This window comes from Trichechus manatus, unplaced genomic scaffold (assembly GCF_000243295.1).
Source record: "Trichechus manatus latirostris isolate Lorelei unplaced genomic scaffold, TriManLat1.0 scaffold00031, whole genome shotgun sequence".
NCBI lineage: Eukaryota > Metazoa > Chordata > Mammalia > Sirenia > Trichechidae > Trichechus > Trichechus manatus.
Genome location: NW_004443967.1, coordinates 21,648,876 through 21,659,044, shown reverse-complemented (window position 1 = coordinate 21,659,044; position 10,169 = coordinate 21,648,876). Strand labels below are relative to the sequence as shown.

Below are 10,169 nucleotides of genomic sequence, written 5' to 3'. Positions count from 1 at the left end.
CGGCCTCTGGGACAGCACTGTGGGACCACCTCACTCCACACAGACAGCCTCAACAACAGCGCTGTGGGACCACCTCACTCCACACAGACGGCCTCTGGGACGGCACTGTGGGACCACCTCACTCCACACAGACGGCCTCTGGGACGGCACTGTGGGACCACCTCACTCCACACAGACGGCCTCTGGGACGGCGCTGTGGGAACCACCTCAGGACGCACAGGCAGCCCTGGCGACAGCGTTGCGCACAAGGAAGGTGAGCAAAGGTCTGAGGGGCTTTCTGCTACGTCCCATCCATGTTCATGGGCTCGGAGTGGAGGAGAGAATGGGCAGAGCACAAGGCACAGGACGGAGCAGCGGAGCCTGGCCCGGCCGAGGATGGGGACTAGGTGCTGACACCTGTCCTTGGCTCAGGGGACAATGGATGAGGAGGCCGAGCTCTGAGGTGGCAGGAGCACCATCCTTCACGGAGCTGCCACAGTCCCTTCACTGGAGGCTCAGGTCATAAAGCAAGTTAATAAAGTTGTGGCCTTGCTGGAAATCAGCTCGAAGCACAGGCGTGTCTGGCCTCGCCGCAGTGCAGCCCTTGGAAAAGGATCGGCAGAGCCATCCTTCTCGTGGCTGAGCAGATACAAGCCTCAGACACGCTCCCCCGTTTACCGTGCAGCTGAGACGCGCCTGGAGCACAGACACAACTTGCAGGCGCAAACCTGTACGTCTTCAGCGTCACCACCCGAGAGAGCTTTCGGTTCAGGGATCAAACCTAACGACTTCACAAATGACTAAGGGCCAGGTGATAAACTCTGGGTGGACATGTTAAACATAAAGGAGGAGGGGACTCCAAAAATGCTTGTTACAATTCTTGCTGAAGAATACCAGAATCCAATGCTCTGTACACAGTGTGAAAGCTGTATGAAATAACAACACACACCCAGAGCACTACACAAAAACGCGTCAGAAACCAAAAGGAACTCTATCAACGTCTTACAACTGTCTGAGATGTGGGGCTGTAAATAATGTCCCTCATTCCTTCATCTCTGAAACACCCGCCAGCATGGCCGTGCTGCCTCTACCTGCCTGTCTCGGGGTTACACCTGTGAGAGGGCAGGAGTGCCCCCAGTGCTTGGGGCAGAAGAGGGGCCCTCTGGCAGGCCCAGCCCCTCGTCCACCATGGGCACGAAGAGGACCAGGCCCACGCCCGGGCCCAGCAGTGCACTGGCGGGGGCCTTTACATCTTCTGGGGAAGCCTCCTTAGCCTGAAAAATGATGACTGGAAAACGTACGGACTGATGTAACGCAAAACGCACTTATCTATGACAGCCCCCATCAACCTCCGGGAAGACTGAGAACCTCCAAGAAAGACCACACACTACAGAGTGAGACAGGCAGGGTGTGGGCACTCAGCAGTGACATGTGAGACTGTGTCCTAATGCCTGTCCGACTTGGCTGCTCAGGGAACAGCAGCAGTGAGGGAGCCGGCTGGCGCTCGTTGCACCTACCTCAGGGAAGTACTCCTGTGGAAACTTCTCCTTCTCCAGCATGGGTGTGCTCTCCAGCGTGTCCGAGTAGATCTCTTTGCCGGTGACTTTTTTATACTTCTTAGCTGGGTGAAGAGGGGAAAGAACATGTCAATGGCTCTGTCACCACACCTGTCCTGCAGCCTATCGCTGACGGCTGCCCTTCGAGGCCCCAATCCCCTGCCTGCCCGCCATGCAGCCTGGTGGGGACTGGACAGGCCCCCAGTCACCTAGGCGGGGGAGCAGCTGCAAGGAGCTCCCTGAAGCCGGTACTCCTGGGGACACCGTGGCTCATAAATCCCCATCCCGGCGACCCAGAGCATGACACTCCACTTCTTTACCCCGCAGAGCGTTGGCCTGGGATTTACAAGGGTTAATTGGCATCCTCCTTACAGGCGTGAATGTATGTAAGTGGGCTGCGGAATTACCATTCGCCCGCACCCTGATAAGAATTTATTTGATAACATCCACCTCTCTTGCACCAGCAGCCTCGCTCATGTTCCGGGAGAAGCATTTTCATGGAGCTGGAGGGATGGAAAAGCAGGCACAGGGAGCATTCGGACCTGCTCCCTGCACGGGCCCAATCACAACCCAGAACCTTCCGACCCTGCCTCCAGTGGGTGCGGCGCTCGGCACCCAGCGTACCCCTTGCTGGGTGGACACTCCAGTGGGCAGGGCCTCCGTCTCGGCAGTCTCTGACATCCAGGACTAGGGGTGCTTATCTGTACAGGTGGGCACCCAGACCCCAGCAGGCACTCAGTAAATGGCACAAGGACCAACTGCTAGGGCTCCAGCTGGGCCTGGACAAGCAATCGCTGCAGGCTCTCTGGGCGGCGCTCAGACAGCATGCCAGGCTCTGTGGCCCACACAAGAGCCCCTGACCCCAAGAAGAGGAGAGCGACTACCCCGCTCCTACCCACCACAGCCCCAGCAGCGTGCACTGGTACCAGGGGAGCTGGCTCCAGGCCACACTGCTGGGTGTTAAAGGCATTCCTGGGGGCGGGCTTTGACACAAGCAGTGAGTGATGACATCCATTTCTGTGCGAGAACATGTTCTGTGTTTCATACCAGTGGCACACGTGGGTTGTTTCTGGAGGACTGAGCCCTGTACTGTGGTGGGTTTGGGGGAGAAAAAGCAAAGGGCTCCCCACCCCCCATGCCCCGGATCTGTGATATAGACGCAGCCCGAAGGCGCCAGCACCAGGTGTCTGGGCCACGCTGGTGGGAGGCAACGTGGACAGTCCAGCGGTTTAGGGATCATGGAGACCATCCCCAAACCCAGAACTGTAAGCTCGCTATATCTAAATCCCCTCTGACCACACCCCACACACAAGGAGCAGCACGCTGACGGGCCCTCACCTCTGCCTCCAAGGGCTGTCTTGGGGTCTTTCTCACTGAGAGAGCATGAAAGGGTCCTGGGGTTGTGCAGCACATGCTCGGGCTGGCCTAAGCGGGAGGTGATTAAAGAAACAAGGGACCACCATGGTTCTGAGCCCACTCAAGGCCTGCCTGTTTGCGGCTGGACGTCAAGTACAAGTGCCTTCAATCACGAGAAGCACTTACTGTAACCACCCATCCATCTCCGCGGAGGAGCAGCATTGATCAAGGATCACTCCTGTGGAGCTGCCATCACACGGGGTGGGGGTGGAGGGGGCAGAAACAAAGCCACCTCCGTGTCATGGGCGTCACATGGCATCCTCTTTAATGAGACAGACAGACAACCTGCAACCTGGACACAAAACTGAGGGGGAGGGATTCTAAAAACCAGCAGGGGGGGTGACCAGACACTCCGGGGGCAGCTCTGTCCTCGCTGAGTCACCACCGTGTGTCTGGGCTTGTTCACAACACTCAACACGGCAGCTCCCGGCTAGCTGACCCACACCCGCAATCTGAAGCCAGCCTGCAGCGTGGGGCGCCCCAACGCCAGCACCAACAATACGCTACTGCTATTGAGGTACTCTACAACGTCAGTCAGCTCCAGTGGATTGTTGGTGCTGTTCAGTCCGACCACATCCTGGCTGATTTTCTGCCTGCTGGAGCTGTCAATTACTAATAAGGGGTGCTGAAATCTCCAACTGTAATTGTGGATTTGTCTCTTTCTCCTTGGAGTTCTACCAGTTTTTTTGCCACGTATTTTGATGCTCTGTTAAGAACATATACATTGAAGATTGTTGTCTTCTTGGAAAACTGACTCTTTTATCATTATGCAATGTCCCTCTTTATCCCTGATAATCTTCCTTGCTCTGGAGTCTTCCTTGCTTGAAATGAATATAGCTACTCCAGCTTTCTTTTCATTAGTGCTGGTATAGTATAGCTTTCTCCATGCCTTTATTTTTAACCTATCAGTATCTTCATATTTAAAGTGAGTTTCTTACAGACAACATATAGTTGGGGTCTTGTTTCCCTCCCACCTCCCACTCGCTCTGACAGTCTTTGTCTTTTAATTGCTGTATTTAGACCATTCACATTTAAAGATGTTAGTTGGATTAATATCTACCATAATTGCAACGGTTTTCTATTCATTGTTCTCCTTTTTTGTTTCTTTATTCTCCCTCTTCTTCTGCCTTCTCTGGTTTTAACTGAGCATTTTACATGATTCCATTTTATGTCCTCTCTTAGCTTATCAATTACTTATGTTTTTAAAAAAAATTAGTGGTTGCCCTGGAGTATGCGATATACATTTACAACTAATCTGAGTCCATCTTCAAATAACGCTTATACCACTTCACAGGGAATGCAGGTGTTGTATATCAGAGTGTTCCCAGTTCCTCCCTTCTGTCCCTTAAAACATCGCTGTCTTTCATTTCACTTATCCACAGCTATAATTACCTAAACACTGTTACTGTTAGACCAGTTAAGAATAAGAAAAACAGAATGTTTTATTTTATGTTCATCTCAACTGCTCTTTCTTTATGAAGATCTGAGTTTCTGACCTAAATCATTTCCCTTCTCTTTAAAGAACTTCTTTTAATATTCTTGCAAGGCAGGTCTACTGATGACAAATTCCCTTAGTTTTTGTTTGAGAAAGTCTTAATTTCACCTTCACTTTTGAAGAATAATTTTGCTGAATACAGAACTATAGGTTATTGGTTCCACCTCCCCCCCCTTTCACCACTATAAATATTTCATTCCACTCTCTTCTTGCTTGCATAGTTTTGGAGAGAAGTCTAATGTAATTCTTATCCTTGTTCCTCTACAGGTAAGGTGTTTTTTTTTCCCTCTTTGGCTTCTTTCAAGATTCTCTCTTTATCTTTGATTTTTTGCAGTTTAAATATGACCATGCCCAGATACAGATTTTTTTGGGTGGTGGTGGTGGTGGTGGTGGTACTTATCCTGCTTGGTGTTTGCTGAACTTCCTGGATCTGTGATTTTTGTGTCTATCATTAATTTTGGAAAATTCTCAGCCATTATTACTCCAAATATTTCTTCTGTTCCTTTATCTCTTCTCCTTCTGGTATTCCAATTACACGTATGTTACATGTTTTGTAATTGTCTCACAGTTCTTGGATATTCTGTTCCATTTATTTATTTATTTATTTTTCGTTCTTTTTTCTCTTTGCATTTCAGTTTGGGAAGTTTCTGTTGACAGAACTTCAGGCTCACAGATTCTTCCCTCTGCCAGGTCCAGTTTACTCATGAGTCCATCAAAGCAAAGACTTCTTTATTTATGTTAGTGTTTTTGATTTCTAGTACTACCTTTTGATTCTTTCTAGAGTTTCCATCTCTCTGCTTCACGTTACCAACCTGTTCTTGCATGTTGTCTACTTTCTCTGTTAGAGCCCTTTACGTATTAATCATGTTGTTGTTGTTATATTGTTGTCAGGTGCTGCTGAGTCAGTTCCAACTCATAGCGACCCTACAGGACAGAGTAGAACTGCCCCACAGGATTTCCAAGGAGCAGCTGGTAGATCTGAACTGCCGACCTTTTGGTTAGCAGCCGAGCTCTTTACCATTATGCCACCAGGGCTCCATATTAATCATAGCTATTGTAAATTCTTGGTCTGGTAATTCCAAACTCTGTATCACATCTGAGTCTGATTCTAACGCTTGTTTTGTGTTTTCAGATTTTTTTTCTTGTTTTTTAGAATGCTTTTTAACTTTTTGTTGAAAGCCAGACATGATGTATCAGGTAATAGGAACTAAGATAAACAGCGTGAAGTTTTAGGTTAATATGGCTAGGAGTTGGGTTGTATTTAATGTCTCTTGTACCTAAAGGTGCCAGAGGCTTCAAGTTCCTCCAGTATTCTTATTTTTGTCTCTCCTGTTGTATTTGGGCTTCCCTAAGAACTCCTCCTTAGATTACAGCCTTTTCAGCTGTAATCCCATTGTTATACTGGAGCCCTGTTGGTGTGGAGGTAATGTGTGGGGTAGGGAAGCATTCTATAAGTCTATGATTAGATCTTAGTCTTTTAGTGGGCCTGTGACCCTGGACAGTGACCATCAACAGTGCTTCTCACCCATTTCCGCCCATCCCTTAGGTGGGACGGGACTGTTAGAAGGATTGCAGTTGGGTATTTCCCTTTGCCCATGCCAGTTAGGCTCTGGTAAAAAACACTTTCCCTCAGGGCAGGCTGTTGTTAGGTGAACAGTGCGCTGTTTCAAAATGGGTATTCTTCCTCCTTCCCCTGCATGAGGGGATTTTTCTCCAATTGACCTTCACTGTACAAACGTGATTAAGCTCCCAGAGGTAAAATACAAGTGTCAGGGCCACCCTAAGGCTGGGATTCAGGAGTTTTTCTCTCTCAAGCTGGTCCACACTCAGTCTCTAGCAATTAGTCAGTTATCTTTTAAGTGTTTCTAGCTGAGGCTGGGTCCAGCAAAAGTTTCTGCAATTGTCTGTATCTGCCTGTATCACCAGTTTTCAGGGTGACGGTTTGCCCTGTGTCCTCAATTCGATGAAGGATTTAAGAAGAGTCACTGATTTTCAGTTCATTCAGCTTTTTTCTTTTGTGAGGGTGGGAACAACGACTTCCAAGGTTGTTACATGTCAGACTGGAAACGGAAGTGCCCTTTAATCCTTTTCTCTATACCTTTTGGTACTCCTTAAATTTCCAACTAGAGTTGCTTTTTTTTTTTTTTTAATTCAGGTTATTACCTTTTAAAAGTGTGTTCAAATTCACAAATTCTGAGTTGCTTTTGCTGTAACCCCACTCAAGGCAGAGAGTGTGCACGGACGACACAGGCCACCGAGCAGGTGGAAGCAGGAGCCCACCCACCTCGAGACCCCATCACGCCTCGCACCTGTGCCACGGGGCTGGCAACACACCACACTGGGCCTCTGTGTGCACATACTGAGTGAAAGAAAGTGCTCAAAAAAATGCTCACTCTATTACTATCATTGTCATTATCAACATTTACAACACAGAGGCCCCCAGGGGAGGTTGTGCTCAAGTCGAAGGCCCTACACATCTAACTTGCACATTTAAATAAGCAGTGGGCTAGCCAAGTACCTTATGATCAAATAGGACTGAGTACAAAATATGTACGCAAGCACTCACTAGATTCAGTGCGTGCTTGGGCTTGATGTGTGGTTTATCAGCACACTCCTTGCTCTGCTCCCAGATCCCTCTGGGATGTGCTGTGTCTCAAAGTCCCCCCTCTGCTCACTCTCACACCGCTGGTGGAGAACACAACATGTTAATTAATGTCTGGTGTCTATTAAAGTCCTGGGGAGAGCAGCCTCTAACCCTCTGTCTCCTGCCAAGTCCTCATGGAAAGAGCCAACGCTGGTGTTTAAATGTATCTGGAGGGTCTTTAGACAACAGGGCAGGTGAAAAATAATTTTGCTGGCTAGAATCCTGCTCTCAATATTGATGAAATTGCTACTCAAGCAATTTAGAGAAGATCTTGTTTTTCAATTTCTTAAGAGGCGATCTGTCTCCCAAGTGAACAAAAATAATGAATCTGAACAAATTGACATAATTAGTTGCTCTTCACAGTTATTACAACTTTAGTGACATTTCAAATTAATGTGATCTGGCTCAACAGCCTAAATGGAGTTCAGTAGTCTCTACACAGAACATGAAAAGATAACATCAAGTGGAAGGAAGTGCACAAAAATCCCGTTAGACCGAACAACGCACAGCTGAAGTTGCTCACATCAGGGTGACAAACGCCCCAGGGAACAGGAAGAAAGAAGCGCGACGGGTTCCTGACACTAGGGATGGCAGCACTGCCACACGCCTGCACTCGCACCCATTTTTCCTTTCTGAATTACACAGTCTTGACATTCTGCTTCTTGTTTCTCCTACATCTGATAGGCACAAAGACACAAACCCTATTATAAGGAATGGCCGAGTCCTCTGCTGAGTCTCACACAAGAGAAGGGATGGCGGGGAGGGGCCGGCGGGTGGGGACACAGGGCGCTAAGGCCTGCATTGGTGGGAATAGAGACCACACCCACCCTCCCAGGGGCGCTGGGCGGAAGGGACTGGAAGAAAGCAGACTGCTGGGGAAGAGGGGTGTCCACCGAGACAGGAAACCCAGGAGTCAGCAGAGGACAGCATGGACTCTTACCTTTAAAGTCAAACTGGTGGATGTTTTTTAAAGATTCGTGAAGAAAATAAAAGCTCCCTAGTGCCTGCAGAACAAAAAGAGAAGTCCCGTGAGAACCTGGAGCTGGTAAGCACTTTTAAAATAAGAGTTTAACTAACGGCAAATTAATTATAGTCACTTAGACACAAGATGTTGAACGCAGTTAACCCAATAATACTCAAGCTAAAACACGTGAAACAAATAGTGAGTTCAGCATTTCCTTCAACATTCCAAGTTGAGAACCGTCTATTGGAGGATGCACGGCCTGCATGCTGGGAAACATCCCCACAGGCCCACACGGCTGTGACAGGGAGCAGGCACCCCAGCCCTGTTGCTCCCGTCTGGCTCTGCTGCCCCCAGGGCTCCCCAGCACCTCCGCTCCCACATGCTGGGCCTGCCCAGCACCCGTGCCCTCCCCGGTACCCCAGGTGAGCGACTCTGGCCAGCTGACATGACAGGGAACCCCCCCCATCTGGTGGGGGAAAGAGAATCCCTCCCTCGAGAAAGCGAAGTCAGCAGAGGGTGAGTGGGTGTGTGGGGGCTCCACTCCCCTCCCGCACACACTGCACTTCCCAGACGGGGTCTCTGCACTCCCGCACGAGGGAGCCATGTGCACTTGACACCTGACCCCAGGGCTCAGTCCTCCCCACTCCACCTTCTTGGTCCCAGGCCACACCGGAAGCTGAAGCGGGGCACTGGCAGCTGCGTGGGACCGGGACCTGGGGCTGTGCTCAGCGCCCTGCGGCCCAGGTGAGCGTGTCTGGGAGGCTCCCCCTGGATGCAAGTGAGACCACAAAGGCTGACCAGCCACTGCCAGGAGTGGTGGCGCCACTGCCACACGCGTTCCCCTTCCTGGGCGTCCGCTGCACCAGCTCCTGTAGCTACGCCGTCTGCACAGCAGACACCTGAGATGTCGGGGACACTGGGACACGTGCGGCCGGAATGACCACGCCGTCTCCAGGATCTAAGGAAGCAGCTGTGGACCTGAGCCTCGTGAGGGGACTTCTACAGCTACTCCATAGATACCAGCCCGTTAAAAGAAGATCGTGTGATTTGTTTCAGTAAAGAAAGCACTCTGAAAAGTTTAATAAACGTCATCGCAAACACTTAAGACATGACCTTGCTGAATGGGATAAAGCTAACATAACATCATGAGGTTCGCAATACATAAAATGAGAATAAACTGCCAATGCGGGCACAGAAGGTGTAACTCACACAATCAGACAATCCATAATTAGGTCTAATGAGTACTTAAAGTCAAAGTGCAGTCCATTCTCCACGTTTAGCCTGCCCCATCGGCACGGCTCAGGGCGCCCATTTATGGAGGGGCACGGCGGCGTCTGACAGGTGGCGGCCGGCCACACCCATGCCAAGTCCCGAGCGCCCATCCCCCAACCACCACACGTGTCAACTGTACACTCGTCACATCACAGTATGTCGACTCCCTGCCTGCTTGACTAAAAACAATTAAAACACCTTCTACATATTCATAAACCTGGTGGCCCAGAGTGTCTGCTAATTCCCATTGGTGGAACACCATCAGCGGCTGACCACTTCAGCTAGAAGAGCCGACACAGCCAGAGGCAGATCCTCCTGGGGCACAGCCTCACTGGCAGAGACCAAGTTCCTCGGCTCCGGCTCCGAGGAATGGGCCAGCCAGGAGCCAGAGCCGAAGCCGGATCTGCGGCAGCCTCAAAGGCAGACTCGAACTCACACTTTCACGTGGAGACAGCGGGGAAGTGAACTGGCATGGCCAGGTCCGGGAAAATGGCGCGCCTGGACCCGGCCACCACCACATGGCGACAGAGTCCCCATCCATGTGTGTGGCTGGATAACGCTGCTTATTGCTGGGTGGTCATGGTCTGTAGGGTGCCTAGTAAAGACGAAGCGTTTGCAAATGCTATTAACACACATCCCAGCCCCGACACGTGGTGAGCGGTCACGCCGCCCCAGCCCCGACACGTGGTGAGCGGTCACACCACGCCAGCCCCCACACGTGGTGAGCGGTCACACCACCCCAGCCCCCACACGTGGTGAGCGGTCACACCACCCCAGCCCCCACACGTGGTGAGCGGTCACACCACCCCAGCCCCGACACGTGGTGAGCGGTCACACCACCCC

The 10,169-nt window shown here is 50.6% G+C and overlaps 1 protein-coding gene across 5 annotated transcripts in view; it reads right to left on the bottom strand.

The window, feature by feature from the left end:
* INPP5A (inositol polyphosphate-5-phosphatase A) overlaps nt 1-10,169 on the bottom strand; it is a 194,414-nt gene that overhangs the window by 59,613 nt on the left and 124,632 nt on the right. For 4 of the 5 annotated variants that reach the window (XM_023730064.1, XM_023730067.1, XM_023730065.1 and 1 more), the window contains 3 exons: nt 8,031-8,094; nt 2,874-2,960; nt 1,497-1,600 (listed from right to left, as the gene is read on the bottom strand). In XM_023730064.1, coding sequence (XP_023585832.1) covers nt 1,497-1,600; nt 2,874-2,960; nt 8,031-8,094 — 255 coding nt within the window. The remainder of the gene's footprint in view (nt 1-1,496; nt 1,601-2,873; nt 2,961-8,030; nt 8,095-10,169) is intronic. The other variant, XM_004374944.2, reaches the window with a different exon arrangement.